Source organism: Scomber scombrus, chromosome 16 (assembly GCF_963691925.1).
Source record: "Scomber scombrus chromosome 16, fScoSco1.1, whole genome shotgun sequence".
Taxonomy (NCBI): domain Eukaryota; kingdom Metazoa; phylum Chordata; class Actinopteri; order Scombriformes; family Scombridae; genus Scomber; species Scomber scombrus.
Window position 1 is genome coordinate 27,648,698 of NC_084985.1, and position 25,364 is coordinate 27,674,061.

The 25,364-nt window shown below is 39.8% G+C and overlaps 2 protein-coding genes across 3 annotated transcripts in view; both read right to left on the reverse strand.

Annotated features, from left to right (window-relative positions):
- The window catches only part of LOC133995970 (death-associated protein kinase 3-like), a 34,306-nt gene extending 29,004 nt beyond the window's left edge, over positions 1-5,302 (reverse strand). The window contains exon 1 of the mRNA XM_062435477.1: positions 5,066-5,302. The gene's annotated coding sequence lies outside the window, so the exon portion shown is untranslated. The remainder of the gene's footprint in view (positions 1-5,065) is intronic.
- Positions 5,303-6,903: 1,601 nt separating this feature from the next.
- ssr2 (signal sequence receptor, beta) lies at positions 6,904-11,740 on the reverse strand. Of its 2 annotated transcripts, none has more exons than XM_062436423.1 (6): positions 11,697-11,740; positions 10,722-10,882; positions 9,460-9,558; positions 9,094-9,202; positions 8,922-8,999; positions 6,904-7,417 (listed from the first exon to the last, which is right to left on the reverse strand). In XM_062436423.1, exons 2-6 carry the CDS (start codon positions 10,880-10,882, stop codon positions 7,307-7,309), a joined length of 558 nt encoding a protein of 185 aa, XP_062292407.1. In that variant the 5' UTR covers positions 11,697-11,740; the 3' UTR covers positions 6,904-7,306. The 2 variants fall into 2 exon arrangements, with proteins under 2 accessions (XP_062292407.1, XP_062292406.1); XM_062436422.1 differs by lacking the exon at positions 11,697-11,740 and adding an exon at positions 10,964-11,038.
- Between the last annotated feature and the right edge of the window lie 13,624 nt (positions 11,741-25,364).

Genomic DNA, 25,364 nt, shown 5'->3' on the forward strand with positions numbered 1-25,364 from the left:
TAAACCTGTTAATGAAGTAAGTCTCTTGGACTGTAATAAAATAGTATTAAGTTGTATTTGGTTGTGTCCTGAGCAACATTTGGACTGCTTTTATTTCTCTAAGCAATTGTCATCTGTTTTTTAGTGAGCTCACCAGTCCTCCTCTAATGTAAATCCCATCAGGAGAGACGTCCTTGTATGTAAATGTGGATCTTTGAGGGTTTTTGCTTCTACTGCACACTGCCGGCCCACTTTGAATGAATTTGACTTTCATGTAAAAAATGAAGTAAGTTGATGTTTTTGCTAATCTTACAGACATAAAACATGTTTACATCAACATACAGGCCTACTGGGGAAACAATAAGATCACAGAAAAAAAAGCTATCAGGAGAACAAGACCCCACAAGATTCCATCATTTAGTGATGTTTGAATGAACATCTGGAACAATGAGTGCAATTATTACTATTTTACTCCCGACTTTTACATTGACTCCCATGGCTCTCATGGGAAGTATGAATGACATTTAACATTCCTCGTTCTTCCCTGTATTAGACTCTGCCGTGGTATTAACCTTTGTGTCGTCCTCCCGGGTCAAATTGACCCCGTCTGTTTTAACGGTTCCTTCTTTCCTTCCTTCCTTCCTTCTGTCCTTCCTCCCTCCCTCCTTCTCTCTTTCTTTCCTCCCCCTACCTTCCCCCTTCCTTCTTTCCTCTGTGCTTATTTCATTCCTTCCTCCCTTCCTCTTTTCCTTTCTCCCTCCCTCCTACCTTCCTTCCTTCCTTCTTTCCTCCGTCCTTTCTTCCTCCCTTCCTTCTTTTCCTTTCCTTTCCTCCCTTCCTTCCTTCCTTCCTTCCTCCCTTCCATCCTCCCTCCTTTTTCCCTCCCTCCCTCCCTCTCTCCTACCTTCCTTCCTCCTTTCCTCCCTTCCTTCCTTCCTTCCTTCTTCCTCCCTTCCATCCATCCTCCCTTCCTTCCTTCTTCCTCCCTCCCTTCTTTCCTTCTTCCTCCCTTCCATCCTCCCTTCCTTCCTTCTTCCTCCCTCCCTTCCTTCCTTCCTTCCTCCCTTCCATCCTCCCTTCCTCCCTCCTTTTTCCCTCCCTCCCTCCCTCTCTCCTACCTTCCTCCTTTCCTCCCTTCCTTCCTTCCTTCCTTCCTTCTTCCTCCCTTCCATCCATCCTCCCTTCCTTCCTTCTTCCTCCCTTCCATCCTCCCTTCCTTCCTTCTTCCTCCTTTCCTTCCTTGACTCAAAGACAACAGGAGGGTTAAACTGACACATTTTTGAACAGGATCCAGCAGTGTGTTCACGGTGACAGCAACATTCACAAAATATAACTGAGTAAACAAGTCATCTACCATAACGACGATCGGTAATGTGCGACAACGTTTTTTTGCCGACGCTAGATATCAAACAAAAGCCAGACACCATATATGGTTGCTGTGAGCTGTACATTCTCCACATCTAAGCAGGAGGAGAGGATAACATTGTCTCAGAACCACACAAGTCCAGGCATGACTTCTCTCCCTCCAGGCAGCTCTCCTGTTCCTACCTCTGAGTGTGACTCTGGTCGGCAGCTGTCTCATTCACCTGCTGCTGGAGGTGTAGCGCTATCTTTATCTTTTTTCTGTTTTAAAAGGTGGATGACAACCAATGCTAAGGTGCATATTATCTACACGTATCACAAGCAAACACAGCGAAGCAGCAGCTTTCTCCAGTAGGAGGAAATTCATTTTTAGAATGAATGGCGAGTGGTCTCCATCATTGAATTGAAAAAAAGACTAAATTTGGCAAATGACAATGTCAGCTTTGGACCCTGTTGTGCAGACATTTGGGATGTTACATGACCATCAGCTAGACGTCCTCCATGGGCTGTTTGTTACTGAAATCATCATCATCATCAGCAGCTCTGTGAGAGAAACTAAAGGTTCTAAACCTGAACTCTTCATCAACATGAGCGTTACATACACACTAACTGTAGTAGAACATACACACTAACTGTACTAGAACATACACACTAACTGTACTAGAACACACACACTAACTGTACTAGAATACACACTAACTGTACTAGAATACACACTAACTGTAGTAGAACATACACACTAACTGTACTAGAATACACACTAACTGTACTAGAACATACACACTAACTGTACTAGAACACACACACTAACTGTACTAGAATACACACTAACTGTACTAGAATACACACTAACTGTACTAGAACATACACACTAACTGTACTAGAACACACACTAACTGTACTAGAATACACACTAACTGTACTAGAATACACACTAACTGTACTAGAATACACACTAACTGTACTAGAATACACACTAACTGTACTAGAATACACACTAACTGTACTAGAATACACACTAACTGTACTAGAACATACACACTAACTGTACTAGAACACACACACTAACTGTACTAGAATACACACTAACTGTACTAGAATACACACTAACTGTAGTAGAACATACACACTAACTGTACTAGAACATACACACTAACTGTACTAGAATACACACTAACTGTACTAGAACATACACACTAACTGTACTAGAACATACACACTAACTGTACTAGAATACACACTAACTGTAGTAGAACATACACACTAACTGTACTAGAATACACACTAACTGTACTAGAATACACACTAACTGTACTAGAACACACACACTAACTGTACTAGAACATACACATTAACTGTACTAGAATACACACTAACTGTACTAGAACACACACACTAGCTGTACTAGAATACACACTAACTGTACTAGAATACACACTAACTGTAGTAGAACATACACACTAACTGTACAAGAACATACACACTAACTGTACTAGAATACACACTAACTGTACTAGAACATACACACTAACTGTACTAGAACATACACACTAACTGTACTAGAATACACACTAACTGTAGTAGAACATACACACTAACTGTACTAGAATACACACTAACTGTACTAGAATACACACTAACTGTACTAGAACACACACACTAACTGTACTAGAACATACACATTAACTGTACTAGAATACACACTAACTGTACTAGAACACACACACTAGCTGTACTAGAATACACACTAACTGTAGTAGAACATACACACTAACTGTACTAGAACACACACACTAACTGTACTAGAATACACACTAACTGTACTAGAACACACACACTAACTGTACTAGAACATACACATTAACTGTACTAGAATACACACTAACTGTACTAGAACACACACACTAGCTGTACTAGAATACACACTAACTGTAGTAGAACATACACACTAACTGTACTAGAACACACACACTAACTGTAGTAGAACATACACACTAACTGTACTAGAATACACACTAACTGTACTAGAACACACACACTAACTGTAGTAGAACATACACACTAATTGTACTAGAACACACACACTAACTGTACTAGAACACACACTAATTGTAGTAGAACATACACACTAACTGTACTAGAATACACACTAACTGTAGTAGAACATACACACTAACTGTACTAGAATACACACTAACTGTAGTAGAACATACACACTAACTGTACTAGAATACACACTAACTGTACTAGAACATACACACTAACTGTACTAGAACACACACACTAACTGTACTAGAATACACACTAACTGTACTAGAATACACACTAACTGTACTAGAACATACACACTAACTGTACTAGAACACACACACTAACTGTACTAGAATACACACTAACTGTAGTAGAACATACACACTAACTGTACTAGAATACACACACTAACTGTAGTAGAACATACACACTAACTGTACTAGAATACACACTAACTGTAGTAGAACATACACACTAACTGTACTAGAATACACACTAACTGTACTAGAATACACACTAACTGTACTAGAATACACACTAACTGTACTAGAATACACACTAACTGTACTAGAACATACACACTAACTGTACTAGAATACACACTAACTGTACTAGAACACACACACTAACTGTACTAGAACATACACACTAACTGTACTAGAATACACACTAACTGTACTAGAACATACACACTAACTGTACTAGAATACACACTAACTGTACTAGAACACACACACTAACTGTACTAGAACATACACACTAACTGTACTAGAATACACACTAACTGTACTAGAACACACACACTAACTGTAGTAGAACATACACACTAACTGTACTAGAACACACACACTAACCCTCAGTGAATGCAGTTCAGCACAAACACAAACACTGAGCTTTGAGAGTCATGGCAACCTATGTGTGTTGAAGGTGATGCTCTGCTCACATTAAACACCAGAGAGAACTAACACTGATACAGAATGATACTAATGCTGCCAATAAAAAATAAAAAAAACACACATAGATTCCCACAATGGAACTTTGACACAAATTGAAATATTTGTGAACAGGACAACACCCTATGACGTCTGCTGTAAACAGAGGAGATCTAACAATCCTTAGAAGGATTTATCAGGATCCCAAATATGTGGACACTTCCTGTTAAAAGCAGTTGGACTTGTTGCAGTGTTTGCTGCCTGAAAGGAACAGCTTTCTGCCACAGAGAGCAGCCTGCGTCTCTGTTTGTTGTTTTAAAGATCCAAAAAAAGGTTTAAGCAGTCAGAGAGAAAGGGAGGCAATAAGAATGAATCTCTGTTGTCGCCTTAAACAGATTTATTATCCTAATCTTTTTTTGTTTTAATGATAAAATATCTCCACGTTTAAACTGCTTTAGACTTTCATTCACTCACTCGTGTGTGACACTACAACTAGCCTTCAGCATTTTTTTTTTTTTAATCTTAACCTGTTGTGACAGCTGTGGCGTCAAATCGTTTTTAAGGAAAATAAATGTAATAATATAAAACTTTGTGTGATATTTTGAAGCGAACACTAGCACCTTCCTAAATTAGAGACAGCGTAAATACGGAAGAATTGGAGCTATTTCTCTATAGTGAAGAATTGTTTGTACACTGACCATCAAAAAGAAATGAAGAACAGTATGTTCAACAGCTCAGCAGCTGAATCAGAACCTACTCACCAGTGTGACAGCTCGGCTCACCGGGTTGGATGTTTCTACGAACCGTCGTCAGTGCCGCGGATGTGTACCTGCTGCTGTGTTCCTGCTAGATGCTGCTCTGCGGCTGTGCGCTCGACCCGACACGACTCACAGCTAATAGCTAACGGCTCATAGCGACTCACGAATCCCAGCGGCTCACGAATCACAGCGGCTCACAGGTAGACGGCACATAGCGACTCACTACACTTACAGCTAACGACTCTTAGCGACTCGCGGCTCACAGCGGCTCACTATACTTACAGTTAACGACTCATAGCGACTCACGGCGGCTCACTATACTTACAGCTAAAGACTCACATAGGCTCACGGTTCACAGTGGCTCACTTCACTACAGCTAACGACTCATTGTGGCTCACATGCGGTTGGGTAATGCGGAAAACGACCACATTCCATGACAGCTTGATGTCATGTCCGAGTTACCGTAAATACCAGTCTAGATTAAGTAGGTCTATCTGCGGAGGGGGGAGGGGGGGATAAGGAGTCAGGGAGTGTGTGTGTGCTAAAATGGGTGTTATTTAAAGAACATAGTTGTATTGTGGCACCTCCTGCTGACCAGGCCTTTATCTTTTTTATTTCATTTACTGAGAAGATTTTTAAATAAGACATCCTCCAGTCTTCAAAATAAAAGCGGAAAAGTTTCAAAGTTAGAAATCAGTTTTTGTTAACATTGTCAGGAAGGTGATAATTCTACTTTATGTTTATTATTGAGGTCATAGTAGGTGATGGTGATGTATTAGGGTGCATTATATTGAATGGTGTTCCTAATATTTTGTCGGCTCCATAAACATACATGAGGGGGGCAAAATATTAGGAACACCAGTTAATATAATGTACACCAGTACACCACCACCACTTAGTATAACTTCAGTAATAGATATAAAGTAGAATTATCACCTTCCTGACAATGTTAACACAAACTGAACATATATATAGAATTTATAGCAGAGCTCTTGTATTGGATTGTAGCCTATTAGATTTCACAGGTGTATGTAATAAAGTGGTTGGTGACTGTTTGTATAGTTGATTCTGTTGCCTTGCTGTTCTATTTTTAATTTTAAAAAAAATGTATAATTTTTTTTAATTATTTTTTTTATTCGGTTGCCTTGCTGTTCAATTTTTTATTTTATTTTATTTTTTATTATTATTATTATTTTATTCTGTTGCCTTGCTGTTCTAAATGGCATTCCTAATATTTGCAGCCTCAGTCTGCAGTGTAACACATTTAAAACCTAAATCCAGTCAATAAGCAGTGATAGAGTTCATGTTTTACTCTTTGAGCATCTACACTGAGTTGAGGGGAAATATTTCAGTCTTCATAATCAATATTTTATAACACTTTTTCCGAGATAATATCACACACATACACACCTCTTTTATGTAAGGAGACAGATGTTTTCTATCAACAGCTGCAGGGAACGTTGAAGGCCATAGATTCTGTTGTATCAACTTTAAAGGAAAAATCTAACACTGAGATGATTTATATCTCACTCTTAACTTCCTTTCACTATGAGTGGCCTCAGCTTGACTACACTGAGTATTTACCTGTTCACACGCATGTATTAATATACTGAACAGACTGAAACTGAATTGTGCAGATGTGTGTATTCAGATGCACAGTGGTTTCCTGTCTGCTTCTGCTGAATGAGCTGTGTTAGTCTGAATTTGTATTTCAATCAAATGACCTCAGAACATTTTAAACAATAAATCCATAGTTCTAAATCTGTTATCTGTTGTGGTTTCATGGAATGTAAAACCTTCTTCTGTCAAACTATCTCATGAGTCAACAAATGAGACGCAGCTTTAGAAAAAAACCCAGACAGTTTTTATTTATTTTGAAGTATAAAAACTTCAAATCTGAGTTCAATTCATCACATACAGTTACAAAATACCACACTTGTTACAGTAGTAACTGCCATTGTTATTGTTCTCTCACAGGAAGCTGTTAATTGAAATATGAAAGAATGACCAGCAGTTGGTGAAGCTCTGTGATTGGCTGCAGAGGATTTCATGTACCTGTTTATTGTTTCATGTCCTGTAGAAGCAGCTGCTTTCATCCAATTATAGTCATGTTCCTTGGTCACTGTACTTCTTTCACCCCAATATGGGTTATTAAGCTATTCAGAGATCCTGTGCCCACTTAACCCATTAGTTCCACCCATACCCCACCCATACCCCACCCCTCTTATCCCCAGGGCTGCTCTATCAGTTCTTCTTAGACTTTGGTGAGTCGTACTTCCTCTTGCTGGAGTACCAGAGGAGCAGAGGGATGCCGATGGAGGGCAGAGTCATCACACCGAATGCAGCCCAGTCCAGCTACAGAAGAGACAGAATGTTAAATATTTATCAAGAACACCAGAAACGAGACTAAAATCAGGAATGAATACATTTTCTAATGATCAGATGCAACAGTCAATATGTACCAATTCTATATTTATTACTAAACACCATTAACTGCACACCATGTATACATATTAACAGTGTCCTGCTTTGATTAGTAACAAGGAGCTTCATGAAGTCTTTCTAGGACAGCAGCCTTCATATTTGACCTCTCTTCTGCAGTAAAAATCATTCTCTTTTGCTCCACTTAGATGGATCAAACTGCAACAACATTTAGGCTGATTGTAACTGTAAGACTCCACCTGTACCTGCATTCATTAGATCTGAGTGAATGCAGATTGTTACTCATAATGTATTCATTGCTGGGTTAGTGTGTACTTTCTAAATATTTTAAATGTTTGCTTTTTTTATTTTTTCTACCATGTGGGGAGGTTGGGTCTGTGTAAAGTACAATGGGATGACTTTTGTTGTGATTTGACACTATATAAATAAAGTTTGAATGATTGACTTTTGCTCGTATTGTCCTGCACACAGGACACGGACACACACGGACACACACGGACACACACGGACACACACGGACACACACGGACACACACGGACACACACGGACACACACGGACACACACGGACACACACGGACACACACGGACACACACGGACACACACGGACACACGAGAGTGAACAGCTCAAATTGGATGTCTCTTAGTAAATAAAGAGTGAATAAAAACCCATTCAAAAGGTGACTAGTTTGAAGGTTTACAGCGTCTTTATTTGGTCATTTTTTACTGGGGTAAACTACATATTTCAACTCGGTTAAAACTAATAATAATAACCATAACTGTATTTGTGTAGCACCTTTCAAAACAGCCGTTACAAAATGCTTCACAGAGCATAGGAACACATGAAAAATTCTATCAATCAAGCTTTATTTATATGGCGCCAAATCACAATTAAAAGTTATCTCAAGGCATTTTACACATAGAGCAGGTCTAGACCATAATAAGGCTGTAATCTTTCATTTAGTACAATTGGTGTAAAGTATGCTGTACACTACTTTTACACTAAACACTGTACACTAAACTTTCCATGTCTCTTTATTACACCTCCAATAATATGAGTGCATAAAATCTATTTTGCAAAAAATGAGCTGAAAAAAAGCTGTCTAAATGTGCTGTGTTTAACTCATGCTACAGACACACAAATGGAATTTGTAGGCTTGAAGTCTATTTCAGTATGTTTTACATATGTAACTACAGTGATTTGTGTGTCGACTCAAATCCAACTGACCTACACTCCACATTGTCCCTGAACACCTCCTGTGCAGACATGGTGTGAGTGAGAGGAAGATTTTTTTTGTTTTTTTTAGGAAAAAAAGGGATATGTATTGATGTAATGTTTTTTGTTGGGTGTGTGTATGTATTGTTTGTACTGTATGTAATAATGATAAAAAGTGAGTAACATGAAGGTAACACTTACATAGTGGGGGGAGAAGCGGCGGTCGAACTCCCTCTGAGCCAGGATGCCTCCCTGTCCGGGGGCGCTGGTGTAGCCAACCTACATGAAACACACACACACACACACACTTCAGCTTCCTTCACTTCAACACACACTTCCACTGCTTTCATCCATGAAGATAATCTTAACTTACCACTACTTGTCCTCCCTCCTGAGCCAGGTAGCTGACGGAGGCAGAGGTGAAGTTAAAGTAACCGGCCTTCAGGGGGCGCAGCACCACGGTGTGAGAGACGTTGCTGGCTCTGAACATTCCACAGTTAAGGCTGACAACATTTACTCTCAACATGAGCAAACACATGAAAAGATGAAAACATTTGTTATATATATTTTTTTTTTTTGGTTGTGGACAAATTGACTTAAGAAGATCAGAGCTGCTGTCTGCCCTGAGTAACAGATAAAGGAGTAACACAGGGGTTTACTCTACCAGATTTGAATGACACAACAATAATAACATTAACAGCAGCAGGAGCATGAAGACAACGTTTAGTATCAAGGATACGGTGCGATCCTGTCCCATTTGACATTCAACATTCCTGAAACAATCCCGAAGTCCTCAGGAGGAAAAGAATCATCAGACAGCTCCACCTCCAGAGCGGCACTGTGGACACACACACACACACACACACACACAAACAGTGTTCAAGCAGCTTTAACCATTTGACAAACATCTGTAGAATACAGCTAGACAAAATGGAACAGTTCAATATTTGGGGAAATATTAATATGAACTTTCTTTGTGAATGGGATGAGTTTGTGTTTTAAGTACAGAGCTTGAGTCAGGACATAAGGATTTACATAGAAACAGATCTAGTCTGGATCTACCAACACCTCCAAATCTAATTCATACAGGAGCAGAGCTGTAATAACAGTAGTTTTTGGGTTTAGGAGAGGTTACATGCTGAAACTATTTCTTTCACTTTACATGAGTTTTTAAATACACACAATTATACACACAAGAAAATAGGAAGTGCAGCTTTCTTTAATTATGCTCCAAAATGATGGAACACTCTACCTAAAGCTAAAAGAGAAGTGAGCTCTGAACATTTTTAAACGACAGCTGAAAACATATTTATTTAATCTGGCTTTTAATTAGACTACTTGACTTCAAACATTTCTTTTTAGCAGAACCTTTGACTTGTAATTAACCTTGCTGGTTGCTGCTTTTATGCTCTTATTTTTATTATGTTTGTTTCTTTTTTATCTGTCTTGTATATTGATGCTTTTAACTTTGGACTTTGATATTTGCTTCAAATGTAAAGTGCATTACAATTAAATATTATTATTAGTAGTAGTAGTAGTAGTAGTAGTAGTAGTATTAATGTCATTTTAACTTATTTCTAGAAATTGTATAATTGTTTTTATTTGCTGTTGTTTTACTGTATTGTTATTTTTAATCTGTAAAGCATCTCTTGTATGAAAGGTACTCTATAAAGTTCATTATTATTATTATTGTTGTGCATATTTGAACAGTCCACAAATGTCTAAAAATAGTCTAAAAGAGATTTACCTTACATATAATATTACATGAATCATACTGTGGTTGATGTCTGTTTCTTGTTATGATTAATGCTATTATGCTATCATTGTGCTATTAATGACAGTCTATGAATTTGTATGACAGCTTCGTGTAGAGTTGATATTGACCCAAACAATCTGCACTTATCTTAATTTCCCATCAGAGATTATTCACTCAGCAGCCATCATGATTGACTACATATCAATGATTAGTGTGAGACACAGTGGCAGTGCTACAGTCCTTACCTGGAGCCCACATTGTAGATGTTGTACTGCAGGGTGAGGTCTCGGCCCTCCACTGCGTAGCGGTTCAGCAGTGATTTAGAGGCCAGCAGACGGGCTCCCTCCTCTCCTGAGCCCAGACCGAGCAGCGCCAGAACCAAAAATACGTGAAGCATCTTCATCATCTGGAGAGAAAACAGAGCCACAATGTTCCAGTTAACAACTGACACACTGATGGAGAGATATAAAGGTATAAAGACATGTACCCTGTCACTGATGACCATGGTTCAGTTATGTAGTAGAAGGCTCACTTGAGATTCTGTTGTCCTCCTAGATCAAAACTGACCCAAAAACAGCAGGTGTTAACTCAAAAATGAGGTCAAATTTCATTTAAATGAGGCTTATTGTGGTTATAAGTTGGAATGAGTCCATTATGACCTGGGAGGACAAAAGCTACACGGTCGATGTGAAGACAACAGGAGGGTTAACCTAAACAATAGTTACTAACACGACATAGTCTGACGACACATTTAAAATAATAACAACTGTCTACTAGAAAAATACCTGAAATACGGAAGCTTTTATTTTCAGACTAAACTGGCTCTAATGGACACGTTCATTGCTAACAGTTAGCTTTAAACGGAGCTATTAATACAGTTATAATCTACACCGTAGCTAACATGTAGAATAGCGTTGGTTCTGCTCTTGAAGAGGAGAGTATTATTTAATAAATTAAGTATGAATAATAGCTGTTTTACATGTTGGCTAGCCTGTAAGTCAAAGAGCTCAACACTGACTGTTCCAGACGCTTACGTGGACTAGACGAGACACAACTTGCGTTAGCTTCCATTGACAGAACGACAGTGAATAACAGTGAACACTTTATATTCACATGATAGACATGCAGCAGATGACGTGCATGTATCTGCTTTTAAAACAACGCATCATAAAATGAGAGTAATGTGTAGAATAAGATGAAATGAAAGCAGAGACTGTTACCGTTGACAAGTCCTCTTCGCACCCCAGATGTTGAAGGAGGTAATGACGCGCATGCTCAGAAGCTTAAAACTGCTGTTTGCATGACGTGTACCGGGGGAACTAAATGTAGGCGCCACGCAGCGCAGCGCCCCCAGCGGCGTGGAGGAGGAGCAGCGGTGTCATATTTCCCAACGTGTCGACATTAGACTGACGCACGAAAATATGACACGTAGTAAAGTATCTATACGACAAAGTAAAGAAGTATTTCAAAGTAAAAGGCCTGTTTTCAAAATGGTACAAAAGTAAAAGTACAAAAGTATGAGGAGCTAAATGCAGAATGTAAGAAGCATGTTTTGGAGTTCATTTAAACTATTTAACCCTATTTAACCCTTACATACTGTTCATATTCTCACTCATAATTAGTCCCTACACCAATTCAAATTCATAAAAGTCATTAATAAATTATTGATTAATCTTATGGAAAAAAATACATTCACAATCACTATTTTGGTCCAGTAGAATGTTGTATAGAATATGAAAAATACAACATGAAAAAAAGTTTGGATGCTGTTTTTTTCTTCTTTTAATAAACACAGATCTAATGTGTTTATTTGCATAAGTAAAAATGTGTATCAGCTGCACACACAAAAAAAGAAAAGAAGAAAAGATGCATTTTATTTCTATTTTTGTTTACTGTGGGTCACAGTACGAGAAGCCTGGCTAAAAGAAATTTATACAGAGTGTTTTTACAGCTCTCAATATGAAAGCTGTAAAAAGCAGTGGCGGCTGGTGACAAAAATGTTTGGGGGGGCGCAGTTTGATGGTTGGTGGTCCTAGGGTTAGTGTCAAATAAGCCGTAGCACCACTTCATACCGCAGCAAAAAAATAAAAATAAGAAAGAAAAACTAATCTAAAAACAACACAACACACTATAATGTCCCCTGGTTTGTCCCAGTATAGTATCTCTGACCCACAGAGAGAGGAATAAAAAATTATAACCAGACATGATAAAATGCACATTTCACTCACATCACCTAAAGATACCAGCAGTTAAAGCAGAGTTACCAATAAGGTAATATGCTTAAAAAGAGACACCACCTATATTTTAGTTATTGTGTCTTCAGTCCTGATTTCACTGTAATCTGTTAGTTGTTGCAATACCTAAACATGACAATAGATGGCGCATTAAGCACTATACACTGCTGTGATTAAGCATAATTTATTTAACTTATTTTAATAATGAAATGTACCCCAAATCAACTGTAATAGTCAAAATTACTTCCATCATTTCTTATCCTGCATTTATGCATTTTAGTTTTTTACACTTCATAGTTATGTCTTTTATAAAGTATTTTTTTAACACTTTACAATATTAATAACAGCAATGCAGCTACTACCTGATCTTTTATATGTCCTGTTGGAGCTGCTGGATGCAGCCACTGACTGAATCTATGTACCTCTTCTGGAGCTTGGCATAGCAGAGGTCCACATGTGGCCAGATGTGGTGAAACAGCTGCAGAAAGAGCTCAGCAATGCTAAGTCTGCTCAAAACAACTTAGCTCCATGCTATTGTCTCGATGGCTGCAGCTTTCTGTTTGATTTTTTTCAGAGAGATGTTTTAGGTCTCGTTCCCCTGTCGTTGTCCACAACGTTTCAGTGCTGACACTTTGAAACAGCAAACAGATAAAGCAATAAAAGGAATAACTCACACTGCATCCAGCTAGCCAGCTCCGTTTATCATGACAGCAGCAGGAGAAACTCTCAGCTCCTTCATCACCTGCTGCTGTTTTATCCTCTTTCTCTCTTCTAGTTAAAGTCTTGTGAAATTATGTTTTTGTAGAGAAATTACAAAATAATCTTCTTTAATTTCCGCGGCTCCACTTTAACGTCATCTCCTGAAACTACCGTCAGCAGGAGTTTGGGTGACGGCAGCTGACGGGAGGGCGTGAATGACAGCCGGAACTGTCCAATCACAGTAGATTAAAAAACATGAAACAACAACAATTCGCTGCCAATAAAAGTGGGCGTGTCCGGGGCGCACTGAGCTGCGCCCCGTGGGAAACGTGACGCAGGCCAATGAGAGAGCAGCCTCAGGTCATGTGCTTGTCAAAAGTTTGAGGGCTTGCATTGACTCCCATTAGGCCGGTGCCTCGCATACAGGAAGTACATATAGAAATTAATAAAATACAATTTGGAATTGATTTATAATGAATGCTGACAGGTGCTGAGAGACTAACAGGCGCATTTTACAAGCCAATACTTTTTATTTCATAATGATTTAGCATTATCTAATTAATTTATATTTAATATGTTTAAGTAGACGTTCTCTAGATTATTGGATGGGGCGGCGCCCCAGCGCCCCGCATTGACCAGCCGCCACTGGTAAAAACCCATCCAAGTACTTGGTTTCCCATCCAAGTGCTGTAAACTTTGCTTCTCATCTATCACCAAGAGAGGGCGCTGCTGCTTATATGAGATATAACAGTTGTTGTCACTGATAAGATAGTGACTTACAATATCTCCACTACAGCACTAGCCATGGTTAATATGATGTAACTTTGTTTAATAATCAGGATAATGTCACCTGTTGTAGGAGAAAATGTCCTATATGGAGGAAGTGAAGAGTCTGACTGTTTGGTTTCAGAGAGATGATTGGGGGTTGAAGTTGGAGTCTGGAGCTGTAATCTATTAGCTGTCCCGTCCATTTCTTCATACTGCACATTTACAGTACAATTAAATAACATTGTTACATGTATTCCGTTTTTCCTCAAGCCTGAATATGGGAAAATAGTTACTATATGGTAAATAGAACAGATAACAAGTAGTATTTGAAGGCATTGTAGATAGGAATGATGTGGTGTAAAATGGAAAGATTAGGTAGATGTGTCTGATGGTATGGTGATATCTGTCATATGTGACACTGAATAGAAATGTGTAAAGAATAACATTAGATTTCCTTGAATGACAAGGATCGGGTATAACGGACAGGGCGCATCTTTAAATAGACCTTATGCAGCTTGTTTAGTCGCTTACGACCATACCACCCTGAACACGCCTGATCTCGGAAGCTAAGCAGGGTCGGGCCTGGTTAGTACTTGGATGGGAGACCGCCTGGGAATGGCTCATCACCCCCCCCAAGTCCCTATTGCTGAACCCTGGGATCGATCAAAACGGACAGCTCCATCTGCTGGCCACTGGTGGGAGGTTTTATTTCCAGAAATGTCATGTACAAGGCCTAGTTTATCAAAATCAACTGGTTTGCTGAATGTTTTGTTTATTATTTTCATAGTTTGAGTTGATGTAGCTGATGAGATTCATATAATCAAGTGGAAAAGTGTTTAATTGTTAAATTTTTGGGCTGAATTAAGAAAAAGGGTGTAAGAACGTATCCAATGCACTCTCACTTTTGCTTTGGTGTGTTTTTTCTTTACACTATCCCACCCCTTGTGAAACCCAAGCACACAGAGACTCCAAAATACTTTTTCATTTAAAAAGGCAATGTATATAAAACACAAGTAAACAAGATCTGTTTAGTTTAAAGCTCGCTCACCACGACAAGGTACAGATCTACGAGCGTGAACACGAGACAAGACGAGAGACAAACATTTACTACCATCTGCAAACATTTAGTTAAACATGGAGCTGACAGACATACACACACAAAAAGAAAGAGACAAACACACACAAACAAGCCTCTTTCTCTCTCCTACAGATGGCACAGGAACAGTGGCATCACATAGGTAAGTTATTCTCACACTCTCACACACTCACACACACACACACACACACACACACAGTTATTTACAGAGTCCTCCTTTCCAACTCTGCATCCACGACACTCTTAAAGTGTTCAAAGTTGTCATACACCACGTTGTCGAAGCCAGAGGTGGTAGACTTCCTAGTGGATGGACAATAGGAAAATATTTTCTGCATGCTTCCAGCCATTTTGTCCTTGAAAGGGGTGTACCTCTTCCGCTGTCCACCACAGTTTGGCACGTGGCTAGCCCCACATGGCCGTGAGGACTTGTTAGGCATGAATGACTTCACTGTTGGTGCAGGAGGGACAAAGCTCTGGCTGCAGGATGGCCCACGAAACAGGACGGAGGGGGGCCTGTGGCTGTTCCGGGAGGACCAGCAGTATGGGTGCTGCCGACACAGGGGGTGGGCCATAGGTGGACGCAGCAGGAGGCCTCGGCTGGAGGTGGGTGGGCGCAGGAGGCCTCGGCAGAATGGGGGTGAGCGCAGCAGGCTTCGCCCGGGTGGAGGACGACAACGCAGTGGGCTGAACGGGCCGGTTCGCGGGAGTCACAGGCTCTGGCTCATTAACAAATAATCTGGAAATATAAAATACACGTGATCAGTATTGATATGACGTGTGTGCTATTTGCTTTCCACAGCCAACAGGTGAAACAAAGTGCTTATGACAACTTACCTCCACTTCTCACACGTCTCTTTCCAGCCTCGTGATGGATGTGCTGGTACTGGACCTGAGGCCGGTCTGGCGGAGGGAGGGATGTTGGCAGCGCAGGAGCCTCCGGGAACGGTGCGTCCGACAGCACTTTCAGGTGAGGAGTCACCTTCGGTAGTACTGTCGCCCCGTAGTTGGCCTTCTTCTCCTCCCTAGCAGTGAAGGTCGAGATCGACTTGGCGTTAATGTTGGGCAGTGGAATGGCGAGACCGCCGAGGATGGGGTCGTCTCGGACACGGTCAGCAATCCTCTTGTACTGTTCCTTCAAATAAGGGCCAGTGCCTCCACTTCCTCTATACCTGGCAGATGCAGGTGAAGGTGGGTCATGAACACGTCTTGCAGGGCAGGACTGTCCTCCTCTTCCGCCTGTTCTGCCTGAGGACGACGTGCTTTTCACCGACACGGTCTATCGGGTCCTCTTCTGCATGGGAAGACATGCCGAGACCCTCGTCCGCCGTCTCGTCATCGTCGTCCTGCTCAGTCGACGACTCCTCCTCCTCCTCAACTGCAAATATATAATTGTACCAATCACAAACATGTCTACACAACAATAGCTTTTTTTGCACCAGGTTTGTCACACATTAAGTGTGTGCTTTAACTACTGTACCTTTCTGCACGTAGTAGTCCCTGGCAGTGAAGCTGGTGAACTGGCACATGGCGTACTCCATACCAAAGAGCTCCTCAGAGACTGGCATGGGTGCAGCAAAGTTGGGCTCCAGGACGTGCTCCCTGCCGAAAAGAACCTCGGTCTGCTGGTTGACGCGCTGGATCTGCCGCGGGTCCAAGCAAGACGTCTGCCGGCCATGACCACCAGCGACACGGAGCGATGCCATGCGGTGGTTCCACTGCACGGCAAAGGACACCAAGTATACCTGAAACACACATTTCCGTTTGACTGTTATTGTGTACAATGCTTACAAGTGATGACTGAAACTGTGAAATAAAATTTATCATTGAAGCGATCATTGACACTTTTCTTTTTAAATTATACCGTATGAACATGTGTCTGCAATAAAGCTTATATATATATATATATATATATATATATATATATATATATATATATATATATATATATATGAGAATGATGCCGTACGTCACAACCACCTTCACAGAGACATACAGCTGTATGCCAGGGGGATCCTGTAACACACAACATATTGCAAGGTCCTTATTTATTCTGGTGTCATTTTGAAATGTTACCACAAGTTTGAATGGTTTTGACACACGATGACTGCAGAGACATTAACCCACCTGCATGCAACTGAGGTGCTCGCAACTACCCAGTGTGCGTCGACTGCCTCGGACGACTTGAAGAGGTGGATCCCATCGATGTCAAGGCCGGCTGGTCCCTGGAACTCGGCAAGGATGGACTCCATCACCATAGCAGTCTCCTGTAACACATATGATATATTGTCAGCGTCAAGTTTGTAAACAGTCTTGTGGCCGCGTTAGCTAGCTAGCCGCGCCTAGCTTACCGGCAAGCTATCGTTACAGAACACACATTAATCAGCTTATTATTTCAACGACCCTTGGGTGAATATAGTCATAGCCATATACCGTTGGAAAGCTTATATTGCCACGATTAAAACGAGACCATCCACGAGTAATATGGTTGCTCACAGACAAAACGGCGTTAGGTTGACTGAAGTCTACCCAGCAGCTAATACCTTCAACGTCTTCCCTTTATACACAACGACCGTGTTATATCACAGAATCTTCTCTCTTTCTACAAAATCGATACAGCTTAATACATATCTTAAAAAAATGTCTAATTATTAACTAGCAAAGGATGAAGAGAATACAATTTACCTGAGTGAATCCTCCGGCGCACCTGATCGTGAATAATTATGAGTGGTGAATACATTAGCTGACGTATTCCAATCCTCGCTCAATGATTGGTCTGTTGAGCGCTGAGCTCTGCTCAACATTGCCTAACCATTGGCTGAATACCAGGTGCTGTAAGCTTTTTCTTCTCTGCTGTCACCAACAGAGGGCGCTGCTGCTCCATTAGTGCACACAGGGCTTTGAGAAACAGTGCTGCTATGGTTTTTGGGCTTACATTTCTCACTGTTACTGCTTGTAAACAGCCTGAAATCATCCTATATGCACATGTACAAATAACATTTGAGCTGCAAGTGTATAATAACACAGACACATTATATCACCTATTGGCTGTGATGGTGATCCAACGTATATGATGTGTGTGTAAATCAGAGCCACCTTTCCATTCTACTGGGCTTTGGGAAACAGTGTTGCACGTTGCTTCGGACATGCTGGTCTATGTAGATTATGCAGATTAATACATAATGTACATCGATGTGATCGATGTAGATTAATGCACAGGCCGACGAAGACTGCAGTCCAGGAGCCCCACATGTGCAGAAAACCAACACTTTACTAAGTTACTAAGTAATGCATTACTGCTTGACTCAGCTGGTGGTAGAAAAAAAGGAGGGCAACAGGTGGAGAGAGAAGCAGGAAGCAAAGGAAAGAAGGAAGAAGAGTCACGCCACTCATACTTTTATACCGATTTTATTGGGAGAGGGCACATTTTATAGTGTTAGAAAACAAATGATTCATGTTCAGTACTCAGAATGTCTAATATACTTGGTTCACTGTTTCTGTGAATACCACTGGTACTGGAAGCACAATGCACAACTACAATTTTATGTATAGTTCAATCTGTTCACATCTTATTAATACGTCTAAAAATCATATTCAAAATGTGAATGTGGTTATCTGTCTGGGTAGATGACAGATGAATGGAAGCATGAGCCTGTACCGTCCTAAACATTACATAAAACTTCATCAAACAATATAAACCAGTCATTGTCACGTTTTGTAGCCAATGTGAGCAATTTCTTGTCTGTGGTCTATTTCTCCTTTTAACAAAATCACATGGTTAAAATTTGAGCCAATATGGACGGACGCAATACAATGGGTTGTTTTGACTCAGTGTTATTTGATCACGATGGATCATAACAACCTTTGTCTTGGGTGGTTCTCTACCAATACCCACACCAATGAAATGAGTCATATAAACGTCCAGTGACATCACAATCAGCTAATCACACGTGTCCACGAGGTCTTGATGTAAAGTGTGTGCACCAGAATATAAAGAACCATTGTAATGGGCTATATTTTAGCCCATCCAGTTTCTACAAAGGTTAATACAGCCTAATTATATATTAGGTTAATATAGCCTAATCTAATGAAATATAGATATAAAATACATAGTTTATTAGCCCATAATGTGGTTCATTATATTATGGGTTATATTTTTATATAGTTAATTATATATATTATAGCCCATAAAATAATGAAATGTCTGTTCATGTATAGGATCCATATATATTCATCCGTCCGTCCACATGTGACGCCATGTGTCACATATTTTCCTGATATTACGACACAGTTATGATGTAATGTCACATCATCAGTGACATGGGTTAATATGTAGTTGGGTAGTTTAATCTATAACGATGCATTAGGCTATATCTTTAAACAAATCAGATGTTTTCTATGTAAATTATTAATGTGCAAAGTAACAAGTAGCCTATTTATAGTTGTCAGATAAATGTAATGAGTAAAACAGTGAAATATGACACACTGAAAGTCATGTACAAGTGCAAACATTACAAATGGGGTAACATTGTAACTTGTAACAGAGCTCCCCTCTACTATATGTTTTACATGAAAAGCAAATATATCCCGGTATGGAGTGATGGATTCTTGAACAGTCAACTTCACCAGCAACAATATAGTGAGAAAGAATGAGTTGCCGGATGGGCCAATCAAATCCACTTATGTGGTGATGACGGGCAATTTCAGTACCAAAAATTATTTATTTATTTTTGGTAGTGAAATTGCCCGACACAGATAAAACACTGTGTCTGCTGCACAGAGGGTTCAGCTCCGACCCTCTGATACCCCCTTTTTCACCAAAGCAGTTCCAGTGCTGGTTCGGGGCCAGCGCTTAATTTGGAACTTTCCTAACAACTGAGCGAGGGGGGGGCATTTCACGGCAGGGGTGCTTAATACGGCACAACACCGGTTCTTATTTTTGTTGCTTCGAAGTTCGTGCGAGTCTTTATGGGAAAGCAGCGACGAAACTGACGTATACGGTGATGTAATGACGTGGCCCCCTAACCACCTCGAGCCGTGGAAAAGCAAATTGGTTCTCAGCTGGTTCGCTGTTGAACCGACTGTGAACCTTTGTTGGAAGAGGGGTATGAGACAGAGTTGCTCCGTCAGTAAGCGGCTACAGGACGCTGTTATTAGCAGCTGTGGTCGAGCGAGCTAGAAAGCCGGTGAATCAGATCAATAAAACGTTATTTTCTGATTGTTTCACAGCGGTTACGTTCAACAGCACAAATAAACTTCCCCACACACCTACACTTAACCCTGCAGCTCAGCCTCAAACCTCTGAATCTGAAACAACAGTGATGTTTAAAACACAGCAGCAGCTTTATGCTGCTTTAGTTGGTTCAGTTTAAATGTCTTAATGAGAGATTTTCTTCGTTTCCATCTGTACAATAAATCAACTCTGATCCGGATCCACTTCTGAGACATCTGGAAGTATTTTATTGATAAGCAAAGTCAGGTTTGGACTGAGGTGCAACTACCATAGTGTCTCAAAAATCTGTGGGACACACAGGACAAGTGGATTTATAATATAAAATTAGATGTGTGTCGTTCTATTCGTGTGATATAGGATTCTTGCACAGATGTGTTTAGAAAGCATCAATAGTGGATCTGACTGATCAATAAATGTGTGATTAAATGATTCATGTTTCAGAGAGCAGAGAGAGAAGAAAAAACAGCTACTATCACACAATATCATCATGTCCTATTTTACCTAAGACATGAAAATATAACATAGCAATAATCAGTCTTCACTGCTACATCATAAAAAGAAATCCTCATAACTACTATCTTATTAAAACTATTAACTATTCATTTAACATAAACACATGTCAATAGATACGACTCAAATTTGACCCAGAACAGACTCAATGTACAAACATTTGTAGCATCAATACAAAAGTATAATATTTTAAAACATTTTCATTTTTGTGCATTTCGGGCCACTTTAGGAAAAGTTATTAAATTTCAGAATAAAAGACATGTTTTTACAGCTGTTAAATGTCAAAAAGGGTCAAATATGACCTGAACAGTATGTAAGGGTAAAGGAAACATTTCAGAAAACAGAGGGACAATCATTCTTGATTGTGATTAGACTGAGACCAAGTCAGACTTAAACCAACACTGGTCAGTTATAGTAAACAGATGTTCGCAGATGTGAGGTCTGAGGCTTGTTTCAGAAAGCGGGTTATGTGAAAACTCAGAGCAAGTTAACCCTGAGATGAGGGAAACTCTAGGTTATCTGTTCCAGAAAGAGAGTGAAGTGAAACTCTGAGTCAGTCACCATGGTAACTGACTCTTTGAACAGCTAACCCTGAGTTTCTCCTCCTTTTTATCTGCAGACTGAAGGAGCTGTTAGACATGGTGTGTCCTTTTCTTAAAGAGTCAGTTGATACTGAAGAAATCTCAGTCAGAGGGTGAAGAGACCCGGCTGGGATGTACACTGAATGCAGAGGTTCATCATGAGCACTATAGAGCTTTTTATCCAAAGCACTTTTACAAATGTTTGTAACGCTCTCTCCCTCATTCACACACTACTGAACAATCTGGGGTTCAGGATCTTACCCAAGTACACTTTGACATGTGGACTGGAGAAGACAGGGTTTGAACCACAGAAGTAAGACTCCTTATGACAAGTCAGTCGAGTTCCCTGTTGAACTGGTTAGTAAGAGAGGTGCGTTGCATCCGAGGCTGTATTAGTACCCACAGGGGCCCTGGGCCCTGAAGCTCATGTCCCCCAAACAATTTGAATTTTATTCTGATTGGCTAACACTGCTGTCGGGTGGAAACCTTGTAACTCCATATTTTTGTTTTTGACATACTAGGTTTCTGACAGTCACCAAAATGATCAACATTAAGAGAATAGGTCAATACTTGTGTTGTAATTTTGTGGAGCCCGTCACAAAATAAAAAAATAAAGTGTAGACATTTTTTTCTCCCATCTTTGAGGGCCCCTTTCTGCTCAAAGGCCCCTGGGCACTTGCCCAGATTGACACATGGTAGATCCTCTCATTAACCATCAAATCCATTCCAAAGTGTTTGTATGTGACCTTTACACCTTTTTTGTCAGTTCTTTGAAATGATAAATATAGTTGAAGATGAGTTTTGTGTTTGTTTGTTTTTTGCATCACTAGCGCTTGCCTTTGCATTATGTTTCACACTGTGGGACAAAATCAGTCAATATCAAGGAATTGCATCTTAATATTTTTCCTATTGTGAATATAGTAAATCCTCAAGCTGTAAGTATTATATTGATGATGAATTGGGACAGTTCGTGGGACCATGCTTTGAAGCGATGATGGAACTGCTAAAAGTTCAATAATTCCACCTCCAACTCTAAAGTCACATGTTCTCTGTTACCTGTAAGTAATAAAAAAAAAAACACACACACAACCTGACAGACGTTCACCTGATGCATTCTCTTTGCTTTAATGTCTTTACATTGTTACAGTAGCAATGTTCTCTTGTGGTTTTTCTACCCACTGGGTAGGGCACGTGCATAATATATTAAGGTTATATATACAGTACTGTACAGATAAAGACTCAGGAGTCCAACTGTTGAAAAAAGCACCATTAGAAGTGAGGCACAACAGAGGTGGGGGCTTCTTGAGTGCAAGTGGTTTCCTGTGGTGGATCCAGTGTCACCATCAGGCACAGTTAGCTCATATTCATGTAACGTGCAAACCCTACTGAAAAAACTGTAAACTGGAAATTACAAGAGGGGGAAAAAAAATCGAATTTTGATATTTTTTCCCCTAAATAACAATTTGAACACATGGACGTAAAAGTGATAGCAGCAGAGAAAAGCAGCAGCAGCAGCAGCATGTAGCATGTAGCATGTAGCAAGAGCTAAACAACAGGTTCTGACCAGAGAAGAAAGTCCCTGCTCAGGCTACACTGTGACAGATTATGATAAAACTACAAGTTTAGTGGCTGAAAATTCCAATTCTGCTAAAACACAAACACATGTTAACATTTCATCAAGCAGCAATATTAGATAAATAAAAAATAAATACTCTTTTATGTGGGTCCATCCAAAGCATATCCCACTAACAAGCATGGCTCTATGACATCAGGTCTAAAAAGCACATAAAACATTTAGTCCAGGTACACACATATTGCTCTTATTTCTTCTCTGTAACATGTATGGATGAAAGAAACAACGCTGATGGAGTCATTTAAAGGTGCAGTGTGTAAAATTTAGAGGCATCTAGCTGAACAGACTTATCAGAAAATGAAGTATGTTTTAATTACGATATAATTGCCTAAAAATAATTATCATAGTGTTTTCATTGACTTAGAATGAGCCCTATGTATGTACATAGGGAGCGGGTCCTCTTACACAGAGCCTGCCATGTTGCACCTCCATGGTGCACCGCCATGTTTCTACAGTAGCCCAGAAAGGACAAACCAAAGACTGACTCTATAGAGAAACCTTCTTTTTTTTTGCAGCCACTGTAGATTCTCCTCTATGCTTGGAAGTGGAGCAGTAGGGGGATTCAGCTCGTTGCAATCTGAAACCTCACCTCTAGATGCCACTTAATCCTACACATTGCTCCTTTAACAGATCAACTTGGCGTGTTCGTAAAAACTAAAAACTAAAAACAGGCGTGTGACAAATATTAAAAATTGAAATGGTTTTTTTATAAAAATGTGGTTTTCTTATTGGCGCATGTCCTAACCCTTATACAGTATAATATTTCTCATCAATGTCAATATATTAATAGTGTCATTAATGTCATTTGAAGCTCCTCCTTTATTTGATGTGTTCCAGCATGAAATCAGTGCTGGCACACACTGCTCTTCTCATACTGAACTTCTGAATTTAAAGCTAGTCCCATTTTTGAAACTGAAGCTGAATCTTACAGTGCTTGATAGTGTGTTACCATAGCTACACGGTCAATTATAGATGATCGATTAGTCATTGCAGTTATTTATCAAGCAAAATGCTGAATATTTGCTTTGTTCCAGTTGTTTGCAGTGTGAGATCTGCTTGTTTTATATCACTGAGCCAGTGGCTCAGGAGGTAGAGCAGGTCATCCACTAAACAGAAGATCTGCGGTTTGATTCCCGGCTCCTCCAGTCCACATGTTGATGTGTTGGGCAAGATTAACCCCATATTGCTCCCGATGGCTGCGCCAACGAGTGTTTATCGGTGAATGTGACATGTAGTGTTGAAGCACTCTGACTGGCCGACAGACTAGAGAAGTTCTATATAAGTACAGTCCATTTACCATTTAAATAACTGGATTTGAGACTATAGGTCAGATAAAATAATGAATCTGAAGACCTAACTTTACGTTGGAAACTTAAAATGGACATTTTCCACTATTCTGCGAAACCTCAGACACTTAATGATCAATGGATTCATTAGAAAATAAGATTAATCAATAATATGAATAATTATTCATTTGTTTGTGTTGTTGTAAATGTTGCAGTCCCAATTTTAGTCCATGTAAGTTCCTTAAGTATTCATCTAATTCAATTTCAGTCATTTACATTTAAATATAAAAACAGTTTTTAACATTTGAATGATCTTTTAATAACTCAGAACGTTCTCAACAAGAATGCTTTCAATTTAGTGGTTCAGTATGAGCATAGATAAGTATCCTCTGATTTTAAACAAGTCAGAGCAGCCTCTGATATTCTGACATGACATCACCATGACTAATAAAAGTGTGAATCATGGCACTGAGTTCTGGGTTCAGTGGTTGGTGCGCAGGTCTTCTAAATCAAAAAAGAAAATCACTTGTTTTTAAAAGACTGGACTCAGCATGACATGATGATGATATAAGCATACAGAAATGAAGCACATAAAAAAATATACAAAACAAAAGCAGAGATTTTTAGCAACTAATAAAAAGTTCTTGCAGCTTTAATATTACTTCAAGGATGACTCCATCTGCTCTTCCTTCAGCTTGTTCAAATGGAAACGCCCACTCAGCATTAGCAAAATGCAGTGATGTGGGTTAGAAAGCCCGCACACACACACACACACAAACACACACACACACACATACACACATACAGTTTGCTGACAGTGTCTTCCTAACATACTCGCTCGCTGTGTGTTG